Source organism: Heterodontus francisci, chromosome 10 (genome assembly GCF_036365525.1).
Source record: "Heterodontus francisci isolate sHetFra1 chromosome 10, sHetFra1.hap1, whole genome shotgun sequence".
In the NCBI taxonomy this organism is placed as follows: domain Eukaryota; kingdom Metazoa; phylum Chordata; class Chondrichthyes; order Heterodontiformes; family Heterodontidae; genus Heterodontus; species Heterodontus francisci.
Window position 1 is genome coordinate 17,737,595 of NC_090380.1, and position 21,871 is coordinate 17,759,465.

A 21,871-nucleotide genomic window follows, 5' to 3' on the forward strand; every position below is an offset into this window, starting at 1 on the left:
CTCTCTCTGTCCCCCCCTCTCTCTCTCTCTCTCTCTGTTCCCCCCCTCTCTCTCTCTCTGTCCCCACCTCTCTCTCTCTCTCTCTGTCCCCACCTCTCTCTCTCTCTCTCTGTCCCCACCTCTCTCTCTCTCTCTCTGTCCCCACCTCTCTCTCTCTCTCTCTGTCCCCACCTCTCTCTCTCTCTCTCTGTCCCCACCTCTCTCTCTCTCTCTCTGTCCCCACCTCTCTCTCTCTCTCTCTGTCCCCACCTCTCTCTCTCTCTCTGTCCCCACCTCTCTCTCTCTCTCTGTCCCCACCTCTCTCTCTCTCTCTGTCCCCACCTCTCTCTCTCTCTCTCTGTCTCCCCCCCCTCTCTCTCTGTCTCCCCCCCCTCTCTCTCTCTCTCTGTCTCCCCCCCCCCTCTCTCTCTCTCTCTGTCTCCCCCCCCCTCTCTCTCTCTGTTCCCCTCTCTCTCTGTCTCCCCCCCTCTCTCTCTGTCTCCCCCCCTCTCTCTCTCTCTGTCTCCCCCCCTCTCTCTCTCTCTGTCTCCCCCCCTCTCTCTCTCTCTGTCTCCCCCCCTCTCTCTCTCTCTGTCTCCCCCCCTCTCTCTCTCTCTGTCTCTCTGTCTCCCCCCATCTCTCTCTCTCTGTCTCTCTCTCTCTCTCTCTCTCTCTGTCTCCCCCCCTCTCTCTCGGTCTCCCCCCCTCTCTCTCTCTCTCTCTGTCTCCCCCCCTCTCTGTTCCCTGTCCCCCTCTCTCTCGCTTCCTCTGACACCCCCTCCCACTCTCTGTTACCCCTCCCCTCTCTCCCGCCCCCATTCTCTCTGACTATTGCAGAGAGCAGGAACCCTCAGCAGAGGGTTGATCAATTAAAAAAAAAAATTCACAAGGTAAGTTTCACGGGTGACAGGTGCTGGGAGCGGGAACAGGAATTTGTGAAAGTTTGGGAACTGCTGTTCCTGCTCCCGGCACTTGTCAGCTGTGAAATTGGCTTGCAATTTTTTTTTTTTTTAAAACAGCCGGTCTGGAAGTAAAAGCCAATGGGAAGTTACCAGTTACGGATCCCTGGCGAGGATGAGCAACGGCAGGGTACAGTTTACATCCACAGGCCGGATTGAAACTGTTGGTGGGCCGGATCCTGGCCTGTGGGCCGTATGTTGGACAACCCTGCTCTATAACCTGCTCACTGATGCTCAGTTTGGGTTCCACAGGCCCCTCGCTTCAATCCTCATTACAGCTTTGGTCCAAACATGGACAAAAGAGGTGAATTCAAGAGGTGAGGTGAGAGTGACTGCCCTTGACAACAAGGCAGCATTTGACCGAGTGTGGCTTCAAGGAGCCCTAGCGAAACTGAGATGGTTGTGGTTGTTGGAGGACAACCATCTCAGCCCCAGGACATCACTGCAGGAGTTCCTCAAGGTAGTGTTCTAGGTCCTACCATCTTCAGCTACTTTATCAATGACCTTCCCTCCAATATAGGATCAGAAGTGGAGATGATCGCTGATGATTGCGCAGTGCTCAGTGCCATTCGAGATTCAGATACTGAAGCAGTCTATATGCGCATGCAGCAAAGCCTGGACAACATTCAGGCTTGAGCTGATAATGGCAAGTAACATTAACACCACTCAAGTGCTGGGCAATGACCATCTCCAAGGAGAGAGAATCTAACCATCTCCACTTGACATTCAATGGCATATCACTGCTGTATCCCCCATCCTCCACATTCTAGGGATTACCACTGACCAGAAACTGAACTGGACTAGCCATGTAAATGCTGTGGCTACAAAACCAGGCCAGAGGTTGGAAATTCTGAGGCGAGTAACTCACCTCCAGATTCCCCAAAGCCTGTCCACCATCTACAAGGCACAATTCAGGAGCCTGGATGAGTGCAGCTCCAACACTACTCAAGAATCTCGACACAATCCAGGACAAACCAGCCGACTTGACTGATACCCTGTCCACCACCTTCAATATTCACTCCCTCCATCACTGACATACAGTGGCAGCAGTGTGTACCACAAACAAGATGCACTGCAGCATCTCGCCAAGCCTCCTTTGGCAGCATCTGCCAAACCTGCACCTTCTACCACCTTGAAGGACAAGAATAGCAGACGCATGGGAACACCACCACCTGTAAGTTCCTTTCCAAGTCACACACCATTTTGGCTTGGAACTATATCACCATTCCTTCACTGTCATTGGGTCAAAATCCTGGAACTCCCTCCCTAACAGCACTATGAGTGTACCTGTGCCACACGGACTGCAGCAGTTCAAAAAGGCCACTTCTCAAGGGCACTTATGGATGGGCAACAAATGCCAGCCTTGCCAGTGACACTCAATCCCATGAACCAATAAAAAAAAGTGACATCTCACAAATGGATTGGAATTTTTTGAATAACTAAATTAATAATCCAATTTGCAGGCATTATATAAAATGCTGCAAATGAAGCTTTTAAACAAGGTTGCAGTTCCAGGAATAGATCAGAAGAATGCAATCTGAACCACACAAAATCCTCTGAAATCTTTGGATCAAAATATTTACTCTTGTCTACAACTTTGTGCACTGAGAGGGTTATTAACTGTTGCTGTCCATTGCGAAATAAACGTAATGTATGCTAAAAGAAATTTCCCAATTCATAAACCGTTTAATTCTTTTCTATAGCTTCAGGATCATCTGAAATTGACAGTCTAAAATGTTATCTGTGCTAAATAAATGGAAGTTGCAGTTACAACAACCCAAACGAAATACGCTCTTCAAATTCTATGAAATACTTAAATCTTTTCACTTAATTTAGACTGAAGAAATAAAAGGAATGACTGTTGTAAAATATATATTTTCTCATTTGAAAACCAGATGGATGATTAGAGTTTCCAACTTGGACACATGAATTCCAACTAGATTCTTCCGACAGCTATGGAAGCTGATTAACAAATGAATCACGTTGAAGCCGCAGTGTCCAACAATTTAATTTTCCAGGAGCTTTGGAGGCCTGCCTCGAAAACAAAATTGTTGCTTCATAGCTGAATAATTTTAAAACCATTTGTCTACATCAATGACTGAGATTAGCTCTGTTCTTTAGCCCTAGTTATTGGGAAATCACATAGCCAGCAATCAATCCATGTGAAAAGCTATGGTCAGTGACTTAAGCACACAAATAACATCTATATCAGTACTAATTCCCTCCCAGTGGAGAGCACATCTCATGACAGACTGCATGCAGAACATCTTTTACGCTGGTGCAATTCTGGTAATGCCTTATGTCTATGTTTGAAAAAAGAGGCAGACAGCTTTAATTCACCGAGAGGTGGCAACTCCACTTCTGCCTTTAAAAAGCTATGGGCAAATTTCAGTATCAAATTATACTGCTGCAAATTCACTGCATGCAAGGATGAAATGCCACCTACAGTGAAATGGTGCTGACATCTTATGAAACCCTGCCAACATTTCCATTTCTTATTCCTACTCTACTGTATACAGGTGATCGTCTTTACAACCAGCAAATGCGACACAGCACAGCCTAATTAGCATCAAGGTTTGTGGAATGGAAGGGAAGATCAATAAAAAGGAAACCGACTGTGAAGGAAAATGCAACATTACAGAAGGCTTGCAAAAGGGCAAGAACTGCAAAGCGGCTCTGATCACCATTAATGTTGGTGGGCATCTCTATACAACGCAGAGATGTACTTTAACCAAGTATGCTGATTCCATACCAGAAGCTTTGTTAAATGGCAAAATTCAGGGTACTGTTGATGCAGACGGGAATTGCTTCATAGATCGCGATGGCTCGCTGTTCAGGCATGTCCTTAACTTCCTACGAAATGGTGAGCTTCTCTTGCCAGAAGGATTTCGAGAGATTCAACTTTTGGCACGGGAAGCAGAATTTTACCAAGTAAAACCTCTGACAGATGCTCTGAAAGCCAAGTCTGCGACTGTGCGGGAGGCATCAGAGGCCACATTTCTGGAAATAACCGACAGCCACGACCGCTCTCATGGCCTCAGAATCTACTGCAATTCTTCAGATTTCATAACAAGGATCAAGTTGCGCATTATTCAAGTGTCAAAAAGCCGTCTAGATGGGTTTCCTGAGGAATTTGTGGCGTCATCGCATGCCATCCATTTTAAGTACTTCATTAAGTCAGAAAGTGGTGCACGGCTCGTTCTGAAGGAAGACAACACCTTTATCTGCACACTGGAGACCTTAAAATTTGAGACCGTCATGATGGCTTTAAAGAGTGGCTTCAAGTTGCTGACCAGCTTGGACAGCTCCAAGGGGTCAATCGTTCAGAGTGATGCACTTCATTTTCTTAAGTAAATTCTGCTTTCCAGATACAGAAGCATGCTGCACATCACTGTAATAAACACTGAGGTACAAAAGACTCTTTTGCAACTACCGTGCCACTATAATTGGATCGGCTGCTCAGTCAGTGAATTAATGTAATGCTGTAATGTATTCAGTTCAAATCACCTGATTATAACTCTTCAATTTGCACACAAGCATCTTGTTCCATCACACCACTTCCATTTGTAATTTACTTGCTTTGCTGATTAGGAATCTACAATGAATAAATTATTTAGATCCTCAAGTATTAGTGTAATATTATGTAAAAGAAAAATAAAACTGCATTTAAAAACGGTTTCATAGTCTCATAATGTTTGATACATGTACAATAATGTCCTCAGCATAGGTTTCTTTCCTTCTCCAGCATGAAATTCTTAGGGAAAATTTCTATTCTTACAATATATTTTTCATACGTAATGCAAGTTAGTATCAGTGTAATTTAAGTCTCAAAACACTTCTATCCCATAGGGTTCTTAGTAATGATGCTCAGAAAAGTAGCTGAAAATGTATCAGTTTCTCTAATTATCCAGGGGAAGCAGTGGCACAATGGTAATCTCATTGGACTAGTAATCCAGAGCCCAGGCTAATGCTCTGGGGACATGGGTTCGAATCCCACCACGGCAGATGGTGAAATAAAAAAAAAACTAATCCAATGATGACCACAAAACCATTGTCGATTGTTGTAAAAACCGTATAAACCCATCTGATTCACAAATGTCCTTTAGGGAAGGAAATCTGCTGTCCTTACTTGGCCTGGCTTACATGTAACTCCACACAGCAATGTGGTTGACTCTTAAATTGCCAGTTCAAGGGTAATTAGGGATGGGCAATAAATGCTGGCCTAGCCAGTGATGCCCACATCCCATAAACAAATAAAAAAAAGTTGCAGGCTGGGACTATGAAATTAGTTCTAGATTGCTCCAGCAATGGGCCGATCTGTGTCCATGCGTGTTGTAAACTCGACAGAAAAGAATCCACTCTGAACATAAAACAAAAAAATAAACAAGCAAACTTAAACTTACATTTGTGATTCAGAAAGTTCTCATTTAGTTACGAACATACGAATTAGGAGCAGGAGTCGGCCACTTGGCCACTCGAGCCTGTTCCGCCATTCAATAAGATCATGGCTGATCTGATTGTAACCTCAACTCCACATTCCTGCCTGACCAAAATAACCTTCCACCCCCTTGCTTATCAACAATCTATCTACCTCTGCCTTAAAAATATTCAAAGACTCTGTTTCCACTGCTTTTTGAGGAAAAGAGTTCCAAAGACTCACGACCCATCTCTGTCTTAAATTGGCGACCCCTTATTTTAAAATGGCGACCGCTAGTTCGAGATTCTACCACAAGAGGGAACATCCTTTCCACATCCACCGTCAAGACCCCTCAGAATCGTATATGTTTTAATCAAGTCGCCTCTTCCTCTTCTAAACTCCAACGGATACAAGCCTAGCCTGTCCGACCTTTCCTCATAATATAAACCGCCCATTCCAGGTATTAGTCCAGGAAACCTTCTCTGAACTGCTTTCAATGCATTTACATTCTTCCATAAATGAGAGTAATACTGCACACAGTACTCCAGATGTGGTCTCACCAATGCCCTGTATAGCTGAAGCATAACCTACTTTTGTATTCAATTCCGCTCGCAATAAATGATAACATTCAATTAGCTTTCCTAATTACGTGCCGTACCTGCATACTGACCTTTTGCGATTCATGCACTAGAACACCCAGATCCCTCTGCATCTCAGAGCTCTGCAATCTCTCACCATTTAGATAATATTTTATTCTTCCTGCCAAAATGGACAATTTCACATTTTCCCACATTATACTCAATTTGCCAGATCTTTGCCCACTCACTTAACCTACCTATATCCCTTTGTAGCCTCCTTATGTCCTCTTTATAACTTATTTTCCTACCTATCTTTGTGTCATCAGCAAATTTAGCAACCCTTCATCCAAGTCACTTATATAAATTGTAAAAAGTTCAGACCCTAGCACTGATCCCTATGGCACACCACTCATTACATCTTGCCAACCAAAATTAGAGTCATAGTTATACAGCACAGAAACAGGCCCTTCAGCCCCATCGTGTCTGTGCCGGCCATTCAGCACCCAACTATTCTAATCCCATATTCCTGCACTTGGCCCATAGCCTTGTATGCTATGGCGTTTCAAGTGCTCATCTAAATACTTTTTAAATATTGTGAGGGTTCCTGCCTCCACCACCCCTTCAGGCAGTGCGTTCCAGAATCCAACCACCCTCTGGGTGAAAACATTTTCCTCAAATCCCCACTAAACCTCCTGCCCCTTACCCTAAATCTATGCCCCCTGGTTCTTGACCCCTCCGCTAAGGGAAAAGATTTCTTCCTATCTAACCTATCAATGCCCCTCATAATCTTGTACACTTCTCAGCCTTCTCTGCTCCAAGGAAAATGACCCTAGCCTTTTCAGTCTCTCTTCATAGCTGAAATGCTCCAGCCCAGGCAACATCCTGGTGAATCTCCTCTGCAGCCTCTCCAGTGCATTCACATCCTTCCTATAGTGTGATGACCAGAACTGTACACAGTACTCCAGTTTTGGCCTAACTAGCGTTTTATATAGCTCCATCATAACCTCCCTGCTCTTACATTCTATGCCTCGGCTAATAAAGGCAAGTATCCCATATGCCTTCCTAACCACTTAGATACCTGTGCTGTTGCCTTCAGTGATCTATGGACAAGTACACCAAGGTCCTTCTGACCTTCTGTACTTTTTTTTAATTTAATTTTTTATTTAGAGATACAGCACTGAAACAGGCCCTTTGGCCCACCGAGTCTGTGCTGACCAACAACCACCCATTTATACTAACCCAACAGTAATCCCATATTCCCTATCACCTACCAACACTAGGGGCAATTTACAATGGCCAATTTACCTAGCAACCTGCAAGTTTTTGGATGTGGGAGGAAACTGGAGCACCCGGCGAAAACCCACGCAGACACAGGGAGAACTTGCAAACTCCTAGGGTCCTACCATCTATTGTATATTCCCTTGCTTTGTTAGTCCTCCCAAAATGCATCACCTCACACTTTTCAGGATTAAATTCCATTTGCCACTGCTCCGCCCATCTCACCAGCCCATTTATATCTCACTGTAATCTAAGGCTTTCCTCCTCACTATTTACAACACCATCAATTTTTGTGTCATCTGCGAACTTACTTATCATACCTCCTATCTCTTTGGCCTCCTTATCTCGAGAGACAATGGGTAAGCACCTGGAGGTGGTCAGTGGTGTGTGGAGCAGCGCCTGGAGTGGCTATAAAGGCCAATTCTAGAGTGACAGGCTCTTCCACAGGTGCTGCAGAGAAATTTGTTTGTCGGGGCTGTTGCACAGTTGGCTCTCCCCTTGCGCCTCTGTCCTTTTTCCTGCCAACTGCTACGTCTCTTCGACTCGCCACACTTTAGCCCCGCCTTTATGGCTGCCCCCCAGCTCTGGCGAACGCCGGCAACTGACTCCCACGACTTGTGAGCAATGTCACAGGATTTCATGTCGCGTTTGCAGACGTCTTTAAAGCGGAGACATGGACGGCCGGTGGGTCTGATACCAGTGGCGCGCTTGCTGTACAGTGTGTCTTTGGGGATCCTGCCATCTTCCATGCGGCTCACATGGCCAAGCCATCTCAAGCGCCGCTGACTCAGTAGTGTGTATAAGCTGGGGATGTTGGCCGCCTCGAGGACTTCTGTGTTGGAGATACGGTCCTGCCACCTGATGCCAAGTATTCTCCGGAGGCAGCGAAGATGGAATGAATTGAGACGTCGCTCTTGGCTGACATACGTTGTCCAGGCCTCGCTGCCATAGAGCAAGGTACTGAGGACACAGGCCTGATACACTCGGACTTTTGTGTTCCGTGTCAGTGCGCCATTTTCCCACACTCTCTTGGCCAGTCTGGACATAGCAGTGGAAGTCTTTCCCATGCGCTTGTTGATTTCTGCATCTAGAGACAGGTTACTGGTGATAGTTGAGCCTAGGTAGGTGAACTCCCGAACCACTTCCAGAGCGTGGTCGCCAATTTTGATGGATGGAGCATTTCTGACGTCCTGCCCCATGATGTTCGTTTTCTTGAGGCTGATGGTTAGGCCAAATTCATTGCAGGCAGCCGCAAACCTGTCGATGAGACTCTGCAGGCACTCTTCAGTGTGAGATGTTAAAGCAGCATCGTCAGCAAAGAGGAGTTCCCTGATGAGGACTTTCCGTACTTTGGACTTCGCTCTTAGACGGGCAAGGTTGAACAACCTGCCCCCTGATCTTGTGTGGAGGAAAATTCCTTCTTCAGAGGACTTGAACGCATGTGAAAGCAGCAGGGAGAAGAAAATCCCAAAAAGTGTGGGTGCGAGAACACAGCCCTGTTTCACGCCACTCAGGATAGGAAAGGGGTCTGATGAGGAGCCACCATGTTGAATTGTGCCTTTTATATTGTCATGGAATGAGGTGATGATACTTAATAGCTTTAGTGGGCATCCAATCGTTTCTAGTAATCTGAAGAGACCACGTCTGCTGACGAGGTCAAAGGCTTTGGTGAGATCAATGAAAGCAATGTAGAGGGGCGTCTGTTGTTCGCTGCATTTCTCCTGTATCTGACAAAGGGAGAACAGCATGTCAACGGTCGATCTCTGCACGGAAGCCACACTGTGCCTCAGGGTAGACAGCTTCTGGAGCCTGTTTAGAGCGACTCGAGCAAAGACTTTCCCCACTATGCTGAGCAGGGAATTTCCACGGTAGTTGTTGCAGTCACCGCGGTCACCTTTGTTTTTATAGAGGGTGATGATATTGGCATCGCGCATGTCCTCCTATATTCACAATACCTCCTATATTCACATCTAAATCATTAATGTACACTATAAATAGCAAGGGTCCCAGCACCGATCCCTGTGGTACACTACTGGTTACAGGCTTCCAATCGCAAAAACAGCCCTCGACCAATACCCTCTGCCTCCTGCCACTAAGCCAATCTTGGATCCAATTTGCCCTGGATCCCCTGGGCTCTTACCTTCTTAACCAATCTCCAATGCGGGACCTTATCAAAAGCCTTACTGAAGTCCATGTAGACTACATCAACTGATTTACACTCATCTACACATCTAGTCGTCTCCTCGAAAAATTCAATTAAGTTAGTCAGACACGATCTCCCCCTGACAAAGCCATGCTGACTATCCCTGATTAATCCCTGCCTCCCCAAGTGGAGATTAATCCTGTCCCTCAGAATTTTTTCCAATATTTTCCCTACCACTGATGTTAGACTCACCGGCCTGTAATTACCTGGTTTATCCCGACTACCTTTCTTGAATAATGGTACCACATTCGCCGTCCTCCAGTCCTCTGGTACCTCTCCTGTGGCCAGAGAAGATTTGAAAATTTGTGTCAAAGCCCCTGCTGTCTCCTCCCTTGCCTCACACAACAGGCTGGGATGCACCTCATCTGGGCCTAAGGATTTATCCACTTTTAAGCCCACTAAAACAGATAATATTTCCTCCCTTTTAATGTTAATATGTTCAACTATATCACAATCCCCCTCCCTGATCTCTACACCTACATCGTCCTTCTCCATAGTGAACACCAATGAAAAGTAACCATTTAAAACCTCACCTATGTCCTCTGGCTGCACGCAAAGATTGCCACGTTGGTCCCTAATGGGGCTCTACTCTTTCCCTGGTTACCCTCTTATCCTTAATATACTTATAAAACGCCTTGGGATTTTCCTTTATCTTGCCCGCCAGTGTTTTTTCATGTCCCCTCTTTGCTCTCCTAATTACTTTAAATGCCACCCTACACTTTCTATACTCTTCTACTGCCTCCGCTGTTTTCAGCGCTTGGGATCTGCCGTAAGCCTCCTTTTTTTTCCCTGAACCAATCCTCTATATCCCTTGACATCCAGGGTTCCCTGGGCCTGTTAGTCCTACCCTTCATCTTAACGGGTACATGTTGGCTCTGAACTGTCAATTTCCTCTCTGAATGACTCCCACTGATGTGATGTAGACTTTCCTACAAGTAGCTGCTCCCAGTCCACTTTGGACAAATCCTGTTTTATCATATTGAAATCTGCCTTCCCCCAATTCAGTACCTTTATTTCCCATCCATCTTTGTCCTTTTCCATAACTACCTTAAATCTTACAGAGTTAAGATCACTATCCCCGAAATGCACCCCCCCACTGACACTTCTACCACTTGACTGGCTTCATTCCTTAGGATTAGGTCCAGTACTACCCCTTCTCTTTTAGGACTTTCTACATGCTGGCTCAAAAAACCCTCCTGTATGCATTTTAAGAATTCTGCCCCTTTTAAGCCTTTTGCACTAAGACTATCCCCAGTTAATATTGGGGAAGTTGAAATCCCCTACTATTATTACCCTATTATTTTTACACCTCTCAGAGATTTGCCGACATATCTGCTTCTCTATCTCTTCCTGACTGTTTGGAGGCCTGTAGTACACACCCAGCCAAGTGATTGCCCCCTTTTTGTTTTTAAGTTCTACCCAAATGGCCTCATTTGAGGAACCTTCTAAGATATCATCCCTCCTTACTGCAGTAATTGACTCCTTGATCAACAGTGCAATGCCTCCTCCTCTTTTATCCCCTCACCTGTCACGCCTGAAGATTTGATACCCTGGAATATTGAGCTGCCAGTCCTGTCTCTCCCTCAACCATGTCTCTGTGATAGCAATAATATCATAATCCCATGTGCTAATCAACGCCCTCAATTCATCTGACTTACTAGTAAGACTCCTTGCATTGAAATAGATGCAATCCAACCTTGCATTTTTCCCTTGTGCCTTACCAGGTCTATATTTGCTCTGCCTTCCAGGCAAACTCACTTTCTGTTCTATATTACCCCCTACTGTACCTCCACTCTGTATCCCATCCCTCTGCCAAATTAGTTTAAACACCCCCCCACAGCTCTAGCAAATCTCCCAGCAAGGATGCTTGTCCCATTCCAGTTCAGGTGCAACCCGTCCAACTTGTACAGGTCCCACATTTGCCAGAAACAGACCCAGTGATCCAGGAAACTAAAGCCCTCCCTCCTGCACCATCTCCTCAGCCACACATTCATCTGCTCTATCGTCCTATTTCTAAACTCACTGGCACGTAGCACCGGGAGTAATCCAGAGATTACAACCTTAGAGCTCCTGCTTTTTAATCTGCTACCTAGCTCCCTAAAGTCTTGTTGCAGGACCTCATCCCTTTTTCTACCTATGTCGTTGGTTGACCCATTATGCCTACTCTCTGTTTCCTGTTAGCTCGCCAATCTTCTATCCATGCCAAAATGTTACCCCCTACACCATGAGCTTCTATTTTCCGCAATAACCTTTGATGTGGCACCTTATTACCATGATTCACTCATCATCATACATTCAAATTCCTCATTAGAGCACGAAGCTGAATTTATTCCAAGTTGCCAATTTCTGATCTATTAACACTGTAGATACTTGGGAGCTATTAAACAATTATGATGTCATTTCAGTGTGTGCAACCTCATCTTCAAATGGGTTACCTCAGGCTGACTGACATAAGTTTACATGGTGCATTCCTGAATTTAAATGATTACCAAATCACCTTTTGTTATTCTGGAATGAATTCTAAATTTTTCCCCCCAAAATGCATATTTGTGGCATTTTACATATGGGTGCCACAGAATGATTGGGCAGCATTGGTGATCATCAATTATCAACAGTGACTACCATATCTCAGTCATGTCACTGTGGGGAAGCATCCAGCAAAGATCAGATCATTCATCACAGGGAAGAAAAACATATTAGAAGAGTCAGATCAAGCCACCTGTACGTATTTGCTAACAGTTTCTTACAGAGCAGTATTGGTGACAAGTCAGCAGCAAGTCTCCCATCTGTTCTCTTACTGGGAATAAGATGGAGGGGAAAGAATAGCTTAGATATAAACAAGGCTAAAGACAGAAAAAAAGAGCTTGCATTTTACTAATCAAATGTATCTTTTGACACTGATAATGAGACTATCTGGTCAGAAATATGATAAATTATGACCTACAATTATGAATTATATATTAATAATTGCAAATATCAGAGCATATTGTTAAAAACAATTAAAATAAGTATTTAAGCAGTTATGTTAAGCATGCCATGTGTTTCACAAATATCCGGCAATAAAGATTTTAAAACCAAAACAAATATTTTCCTGTTTTCAAATTGTTTTCAACATCAATAAAAAAGGAAAGAAAACATCAGAAAATAAGGAGAAAGATAAAACATTAAGTCATTAGAAAAGGGTTATGTTTAAACAGCTTAATTTGTTGATTTTCCATAAAGTGCCATTTTGTCACTAATTCAATTCTTAAATATTTTCTTTGAAATAAAGGCTACTATTGCCTTCAGTTACAGAAATACAATTTATAAAAGTGCCTAGTGCCTTTGCTGGTTTCTTTCCCATGTTATCTTTGCTTTGATTTATATATTTTATTAGTGCTGTGTTCTTTTACGGGGTTTGGATTTATTTCCCTTTAAAATATGTATCTCACAATCTATGTCATCAGAAAATGTCTGCAAAATGATACCCTATTCCAAAAGGTGACATTTTAAGATAACCCAATTTTAAGATGATGCCCCTTGTCATGGATTACCCCACCAGAGGAAATAGTTTCTCTGTATTCACCCTACTGAATCTCTTAACTGTTTTAAATATCTCAATAAAGTCAATCTTATGGTGTCAGCCATAGCTCAGTGTGAGTTCAAGTCCAAATCCAGAGATTGGAACTCATAATTTAGGCTCACACTCCAATACAGTACTGAGGGAGTGCTACATGGTCAGAGGTGCTGTCTTTTTGGACGAGATGTTCAACCAAAGCCTCGTCGGCCCACTCAGGTGAACATAAAAGATCCAATGGCACTATTTCGAAGAAAAGCAGGGGTGCTCAGTAGTGTCCTGGCCAATATTTATTCCCTCAATCAACATCACAAAAACAGATTATCTGGGCATTATCTCATAAGATAAAGGCCAGCATTCCATTCGCTTTTTTGATTACTTTTTGTACCCGTGTACCAGCTTTTGTGTACATGGACACTGAAATCCCCCTTGCTCCTCCACAGTTCCTAGTCTTTCACCATTAAGAAAGTATTTCCGATTTGACTTTCTCAGATCCAAAGTGGATGGCCTCACATTTGCCCACATTAAACTCCACCAACCATAGCTTTGCCCACTCACTTAATACGTCCAAGTCTCTTTGTACCTTCTTCCTCCTAACCACACAACTCACTGTGCCTTCTATCTTAGAGTCATCTGCTAAACGTACAATGCTCTATTCCTTTATCAGTCATTGATAAATATGGTGAAAAGCTGAAGTCCCAGTACTGATTGCTGGGGAATAAGACTTGTCACATCCCACTAATCGGAGAATGAACCATTTTTCCCTATTCTCTGTCTCCTACCTCCCAAACAATTAGCAACAAACAGTGGTGTAATCTCTATCAAACACCCACTTCACCAACCGCCGTCCCCCTCCCCTCTGCAAGAAAATGTCATAACTAGGACTCAGTCAACGTTCCCTCCAAGCTGCGCAGCCGCGCAGCAACCCAAAAGCTTCCGCGCAGATTGCACAAAAAAGTTTAAAGGGCCCGCCCATTTAAACAAATTGGCTATGCTCTACAAAAAAAATTAGAGGGTGTGTTGCCCACAGCCTCCCTGCATTTTATTCAGTCCTGTAGCCTTCTAACAGATTAAGCTTCCTCTGGTGCTTGTCCCCTCCAGCAATGAAACCATAAAACTACATGATGTAAATTCCTAAACTGGAGACATGTTATCTTCACAGCATTATTCAAAATGAAACAGTGTCATTTCTTTTACCCAGGAATCCAGTGAATAGTGTGGCTGGGCTCCAGAACTTAATGGATGAATTAAATTTCAGTCTTCATTCTGAGGCATTCTAACATTTACTGCAACCAATCTTTCAAATACTTCAAAAAGGTTTCAATCAGTTTTTGCATCTCTTTCAGTAGAATGTCATGAGAGAAATGTAATTACAAAAAACAACTCAATCAGGTTAAGGAGTCACATAAACATTATGGTATTACAGCAGTGAAAATATTTCAGATCTATTGCTACTGCCCACACAAATGTTATAAAACAGTACCCAATTATTGGTCATGTAGTATAATCTGTGATACAACCTATTAAATGCTTTAAAAATTAAACAGCAGTTATGTAATTCATTTTGAGACAGGCTTGTTGAGTATTGGCGTGCCCAGCTTTATAGCTTGCTGGATCAGCAGTAGAGGTGTTTTCATATCTTTCTGCAGTAGGAGGCTCAGTGCCGAATGATGACACTGTATTGCAACAGAAAGGAGAAAAGCAAGTATCAGTAGGAGTGGGGACCCAGGAGGAACAGTGAGTGTCAGTGAAAGTGGGTGTCTGGGTTAAAGAACAAGCATCAGTGGGAGTGAGGACCCAGAGGAACAGTGAGGGTCAGTGAAAACCATAGAACCATAGAAGTTTCCAGCGTAGGCAGCCATTTAACTCATTGTGTCTTTGCCAGCTCTTTACTAGAGCTATCCAAAACTATTCCTACAGCATAGCTCTCTCCCCATAATCCGGTAGTTTTCCTTGCTTAAACCTGTGGCAGAGAATTCCATAATCCAACAAACTGTTGTGTAATGACACATCCTAAACTCTCTCCTCAATCTCTGAGCTACAAATGAATATTGATAACCACTCAAAAATGATTCCCTAACGATAGGAGATGGTATATCTCCATCAAAACCTTCCAATTTTTTAAAAATAAAATTCTATTTAATCTTCTCTTATCCTTCTCTGCTCCAATAGCAGAACTAGTCCCAATATTTTAAGGCTATCTCCTAACTACAGTTTCTGACCCTATGGAATTATATTATAAGCTTTCTCTAATGAGGCATTCAAAACTTCACACAGTAGTCTGTCTGTCACCTAACCATTTTTTTGTACAGATTTATCATTTTATCAATCCTCTTAGACTCTGTGCTCCTCTTTATAAAACCCAAAATGGTGGTGGTTCCTTTTATTATCTTAGCCAACAGCACCCCCCACCCTCTGCTGCTTGCAGTTTCATGGAAATATGTATTTGAAGACTGGGGCTGGGATTTTATCCTAGGCAGACGGGAGCCGGCCACCGACTGAAAAGTCGGCGGCGAACCCGCTTCCACCTCGCCTGGGGATCTGACCCATATTTTGCGGGTCGCCGGGCTTCAACTGGTGTGAGGCAGGACTTCCACCCGCTTGAGGTAGGAAGTCCCGCCTAATAGAACTGCCAGCCAATCAGCGGGCCGGCAGCTCTTAGTCCCAGCAGCGCCACTGAGCATGGTGGCCACTGGTGGGACTACAGCCCAGCGTGAAGAAAAGATGCTGGGGAGCCCTGAACCAAGGTAAGTTTTGGTTGCCTTGTTGCGGGTAATCAGTCAGACCCCAGTGAGGTTGGGGTAGTGGGGGCAGCCCTCCATCGAGACAAATCTGAGCAATACCCATTTACCCTCTTTGGTTCTCCTCTGGCAATCAATTTTTATCCTTGCCGGTCCACTTCTCATACCAACTACCAGAGCGGGCATCTGGAAGAAAATGTAGATATCGGTGAAACTGGGGATGGAGGTGATGGCAAATACCCGGAACAGTTGGGGCAGAGGCATCAGCTTGAGTACAGCCACTGCATGAGGGATTCAGCACAGCTTGAATGGGCTTTTTAGCATTTTAATGTGTCTTCCCCAGGACTAGTCCAGATGTGATGATGGGTTTTGTCTCCAACAATCACTGTGTATATTTGCAGTACAGGAGAGGTCACCTTACCTCTTACTTCATCTTTCTGCAGTAAAAATATGTCCATATTTTGGAGTTTAGTTCATCAGTTCATTTTTACAGTTCATAATTGCTCCAGTTCACTTTAGTTTATAACTGTTTCTTGCGTGAGCGTGACAACTGACATTTCAGAAAAATTAATGTCTGTTCTTCCAGCCTCTTTACAGGCTCCATCCTGCTGATGGTCACACTCTGTCCTGAGTCCCCATTTCTGCTGCTGCTTGCTGTCCCTTGCAAGTTCTTGCTCCTGCTGAAACTCACTCTTCTGACACCTATCTCCTCTCCATTCATATACTCGCTTTCCTGGCCTCGGTCTTTGATTCCCTCTCCTGGCCTCTCCTCCTATCCCTTTGATAAGTCAAATTGAGGAACTTAGGATATTATTAGTAAGGAAATCGTACTCGAAAAACTATTGGCACTTAATGTCCCCTGCACCCTAGGGTTGTAAAAGAGGTAGCTGCAGAGATAGAATAGCCCCCATATATTGGAAGGTGTAAAACCTAACCCCTCCATTCAAGAAAGGAAGGAGGGGGAAAGCAGGGAACCATCGGCCATTTAGCCTGACATCAGTAATAGAGAAAATGCATGAAACTATTATTGGGGACGTGATAACAGAGCACATAGAGAATCATAACATGCTTAGGCAGAGACAACGTGAAATTATGAAAGGAAATTGTGTTTGACAAACTTGTTTTTGTGGTTGTAACTAGCAACGTAGATAAAGGGGAACCAGTAGATGTGGTGTTTTTGGATTTTCAAAAACCATTAAATAAAATGCCACACAAAAATAGGGCTCATGTCATTGGGGTTAATATATCAACATGGATTGAAGATTTTCTTTTATTTTTTTCATGGGATGTAGGTATCGCTGGCCTAATTGCCCTCGAGAAGGTGGTGGTGAGCTGCCTTCTTGAACCGCTGCAGTCCATGTCGGGTAGGTACACCCACAAGTGCTGTTAGGAAGGGAGTTCCAAGATTTTGACCCAGCAACAGTGAAGGAACAGCGATACAGTTCCAAGTCAGGATGGTGTGTGGCTTAGAGGGGTACTTGCAGGTGGTAGTGTTCCTGTGCATCTGCTGCTCTTGTCCTTCTAGGTGGTAGAGGTTGTGGGTATGGAAGGTGCTGTCTAAGGAGCCTTGGAGCATTGCTGCAGTGCATCTTGTAGATGGTACACACTGCTGCCACTGTGCATCAGTGGTGGAGGGAGTGAATGTTTGTGGAGGGAGTGAATGTTTGTGGATGGAGTGCCAATCAAGCGGGCTACTTTGTCCTGGATGGTGTTGAGCTTCTTCAGTGTTGTTGGAGCTGCACCCATCCAAGCAAGTATTCCATCACACTTGTGCCTTGTAGATGGTGCACAGGCACTAGTGAGACAGGAAGTGATGAATTACTCACCACAGGATTCCTAGCCTCTGATTTGCTCTCCAGTTCAGTTTCTGGTCAATGGTAATCCCCAGTATGTTGATAGTGGGGGATTCAGTGATGGTAATGCCATTGAATGTCAAGGGAATGTCAAGAGTGAAAGGGAAAATAAGAGTGAGAACGCAAGGAGCCCTCCAGGAAAGAAAGTACAGAGTGTAGGAACGTTTTCGACAGATTGTGTGTTCCCATTGTAGTAAAGCAAGGCATGTGAAAGCCGACTGCTGGAATTTGAAGGGGAAGCCAGTGGCATTTGTCTGGCTTCACAAGGCAAGCCCAGGAAAGGGTGCCTTAGCAGGTAGCGCAGCAGACAAGCCTGTTGCCCGAACCACGGTGTTGGACCCCTAAAAGAATTTTGCCACAGGTGTGGCAGAAACAGGAAAAAATCTTGAGGGTTACCAAGACTTTGTTTTAAACGGAAAGGTGTTCCCAGTCCCTTCTAATCGAATCATAGAAAGTTTAAGGCACAGAAAGAGGCCACTTGGCCCAGGCAAGCAACCCAATTGTCCTGCTCAGGGATACTGGAGACAGCCAATCCTTCATGCTGGATAAAGCTGGGTATATATCTGTACCCCTGTGCAGTATGACCTAGTCTCTGGACCAGTTACAGTAGGGATTGTTCCTAGTCTGCCTATGGCTGGAACAGATTTGCTGCTGGGCAATGACTGGCCTGAGGGGAGGGTGGTAGCAGCACCGGTAGTCTTAGACCAGCCAAATGAGGCCAAGGAGATGGAACAGATAGAGGAGGAAGTCCCTGGAATATTCCCTGACAATGTAGTAACCAGGTCCATGGCTAAGCAAGCTCCGCCAGAGACAGCTGGGCAAATAATTCAGCCAGAGGACCCAGAGGGCTGGCTGGCTGAAACATTTTTTGGAGATTTAGAAGGAGAAGGAGTCGTACAGTAGATCCTATCTGATTAAAGCTCAGCAGGTAGACACTAATTTATAAAGAATAACACAGACCACCTGTTCTGAAGCAAAGGCAGAGAAAGTGCCTGAATGCTATTACTTTAAAAATGGGGTCATAATGAGGAAATGGAGACTTCCACAGTAACCTGCAGAGGAGGCATGGACAGTGGTCATAGTCTAAGGATACGGGGTAATTCTTTCAGGACTGAGATGAGGAGAAATTTCTTCACCCAGAGAGTGGTGAGCCTGTGGAATTCGCTACCACAGAAAGCAGTTGAGGCCAAAACATTGTATGTTTTCAAAAAGGAGTTAGATATAGCTCTTGGGTCTAGAGGGATCAAAGGGTATGGGGCGAAAGCCGGAACAGGCTACTGAGTTGGATGATCAGCCATGATCATAATGAATGGCGGAGCAGGCTCGGAGGGTCGAATGGCCTACTCCTGCTCCTATTTTCTATATTTCTATGGTCCACCAAATTGTAGTTCCCCCTAAATATTGTTGGGAAATCTTGAGAACTGCCCAGGAAATCCCAATAGCTGGGCTCATGGGTATCCGAAAGACCCAGACCTGGATCAGCTGACACACTTTTATTGGCCTCATCTCCACCAAGATGTGGTTAGATTTGTGAAACTACAACCTGCAATCCAGCCTGCTCCACTAATACCCATCGCTGCTCTGGAAGAACCTTCAGCAGAGTTCTGGTAGATTGTGTGGGACCTTTACCCAAATCTAGGCCAGGTTTCCAATACCTCCTAACAATCATGGATAGGGTCACCCGAATCCCAGAAGCTGTACCCTTGAGAAAACCTACAGCCAAAGTCGTAGTCGAGGGGCTAACCCAGATTTTCGCCTGATATGGCCTGCTCAAAGAAAACTAAACAGATCAAGGATTTAACTTCATGTCCCAGGTATTCCAGAAGTCATACATAACCTCAGCATTGAACAACTAAAATCTTCAGCATAACACCCACAATCAGAAGGGGCTCTGGGAAGATACCACCAACCCCTAAATACCATGATCAGAGCCTATTGCTGTGAGTACTCCCACGATTGGGATAAAGGGTTAGCCTTTCTGCTGTTCGCCACCAGAGATTCACCAAATGAATCAACTGACTTCAGTCCATTTGAATTGATCTATGGACATGAGGTACGAGGCTACCTTAAATTGATCGAGGAAAAATCCTAGCTCAAAGGGAGGAAACCTCATTACTAAATTACATTTCAGCTTTTCAGGAGAAATGTTTTAAAGCCTGTGCTGTAGTGAAAGAGCACCTTAAAGCAGTACAGAAAAACATGAAAAGGCAGGCAGACAAAAAGGCTGAAGCACACGCATCTAAACCAGGGGACCAGGTCCTGGTACTGTTGCCATTAATGGGCGAACCCCGAAAAGCGAGATTTAGTGGCCCATGCAATGTGGGCAAAAAGGACAGTGAAGTAAATTAATATCCCAGACCAGAGAAAGAATCCAAGACTGTGCCACACACATATGTTGATAAGATACCACAATCGGGAACCAAACAAACCAGTGAATGTGTCAGCAATGAGAACAGTGGAAGATGGCAACAATAGTGAAGATGACCTAGGGGAAGAAAGGAACCCAGAAAATTCTCAGATTGAACCCCATACTGTGAAATTAAACAACACAGAAATCTTTGGCAGATTAGATACAATATTTAACTATTTGTCTGATAAACAGAGAAAGGACCTAGCAACACTGCTAAGAGAGTTTGAGGACGTTTGTAGGGACAAATCGGGTTGTACCTCTTTAACCATCCATGATACAGATGAGGGAAAGACCCCACTTATAAAGCAAAACTTAAATAGACTGATGTCCGATAAATTAGCTCAAGTCCGTGAAGAAATCCAGTACATAATGGACAACGATCTAACTGAACCCAGTCAAAGCAGCTGAAGTTCACCCATCATATTAATCCCCAAACCTGATGGATCAAAAACACTCTGTACCAACTACCACAAAGTTAATGCAGTAACACGAGCTGGCTCATAACCAATTCCCCACATTGAAGGCTGCACTGACTGAGTAGGCAGCTCCGTCTACATCATCAAAACTGATTTATTAAAAAGGATTCTGGGAAGTCCTCATGATCACCCAAGCCAAAAAAATCTCAGCTTTCAGATCACCCGATGGCTTATTCCAGCATAAAGTCATGTCATTCGGTTTGACGAACGCCCCAGCAACATTTCAGAGATTGATGAATCAGGTAGCAGCTACTTTAAACAACTGTGTCATCAACCTGGATGACCTGTTGATCTATAGCGACACCTGAGAAGACCACCTGAACAACTTAACAGCACCGTTTAAGGGTCTACGAAATGCTAGCCTAGTTACCAAATTAGCTAAAAGTGAGCTCGCTAAGGACAAGATCCATAGATCACTGAAGGCAGCAGCACAGGTAGATAAGGTGGTTAGGAAGGCATATGGGATACTTGCCTTTATTAGCTGAGGCATAGAATATAAGAGCATGGAGGTTATGATGGAGCTGTATAAAAAGTACTGTGTACAATTCTGGGCACCACACTATAGGAAGGATGTGATTACACTGGAGAGGGTGCAGAGGAGATTCACCAGGGCTGGAGCATTTCAGCTACGAAGAGAGACTGAAAAGACCAGGGTTGTTTTCCATGGAGCAGAGAAGGCTGAAGGGGGACATGATTGAAGTATACAAGATTATGAGGGGCATTGATAGGTTAGATAGAAAGAAACTTTCTCCCTTAGCAGAGGGGGCATAGATTTAGGGTAAGAGCCAGGAGGTTTAGGGGGGATTTGAGGAAAAAGATTTTCACCCAGAGTGTGGTTGGAATCTGGAACACACTACCTGAAGAGGTGGTGGAGGCAGGAACCCTCACAACATTTAAGAAGTATTTAGATGAGCACTTGAAACGCCATAGCATACAAGGCTATGGGCCAAGTGCAGGAATATGGGATTAGAATAGTGGCTGCTGGATGGCCGGCACAGACACGATGGGCCGAAGGGCCTGTTTCAGTGCTGTATAACTCTATGACAACTCTATTTAGGACATATTGCAAGCCAAGGTCGAGTGTTGCCAAATGGAGCAAGAGTAAAAGCTCTGGTACATTTCCCCATTCCCAAGACCAAGGGAGAAATAATGTGATTTCTGGGGATGTGTGGTTTCGACAGAAAATTTGTTCCCAACTTCAGCACCCTAGTTGTCCCCTTAACTGACCAATTAAAGGAAAACCCTAAGAACCTGTCGTCAGAACAGTGCAGGATGGTTTTTGATAAGTTGAAGGCAATTTTAACCAATGAACCTGTATTGGCAGCCTCAAATTTCAACAGATGCTTTAAGGTGGCTATTGACGCCAGCGATGTAGGAGTAGCAGCGGTCTTAGTCCAAGAAGATGACTCAGGCCTCGAGTT

At 44.4% G+C, this 21,871-nt stretch overlaps 2 protein-coding genes across 5 annotated transcripts in view; one reads left to right on the forward strand and one right to left on the reverse strand.

Annotated features, from left to right (window-relative positions):
• The window catches only part of kctd4 (potassium channel tetramerization domain containing 4), a 29,677-nt gene extending 25,069 nt beyond the window's left edge, over positions 1-4,608 (forward strand). For 2 of the 3 annotated variants that reach the window (XM_068040184.1, XM_068040185.1), the window contains exon 4: positions 3,458-4,608. In XM_068040184.1, the coding sequence (XP_067896285.1) occupies positions 3,522-4,292 (771 nt within the window). In that variant the 5' untranslated portion in view covers positions 3,458-3,521 and the 3' untranslated portion in view covers positions 4,293-4,608. The other variant, XR_010975786.1, reaches the window with a different exon arrangement.
• Positions 1-21,871, reverse strand: part of gtf2f2a (general transcription factor IIF, polypeptide 2a) — a 139,056-nt gene that overhangs the window by 42,603 nt on the left and 74,582 nt on the right. The gene's annotated exons all lie outside the window — the stretch shown is intronic.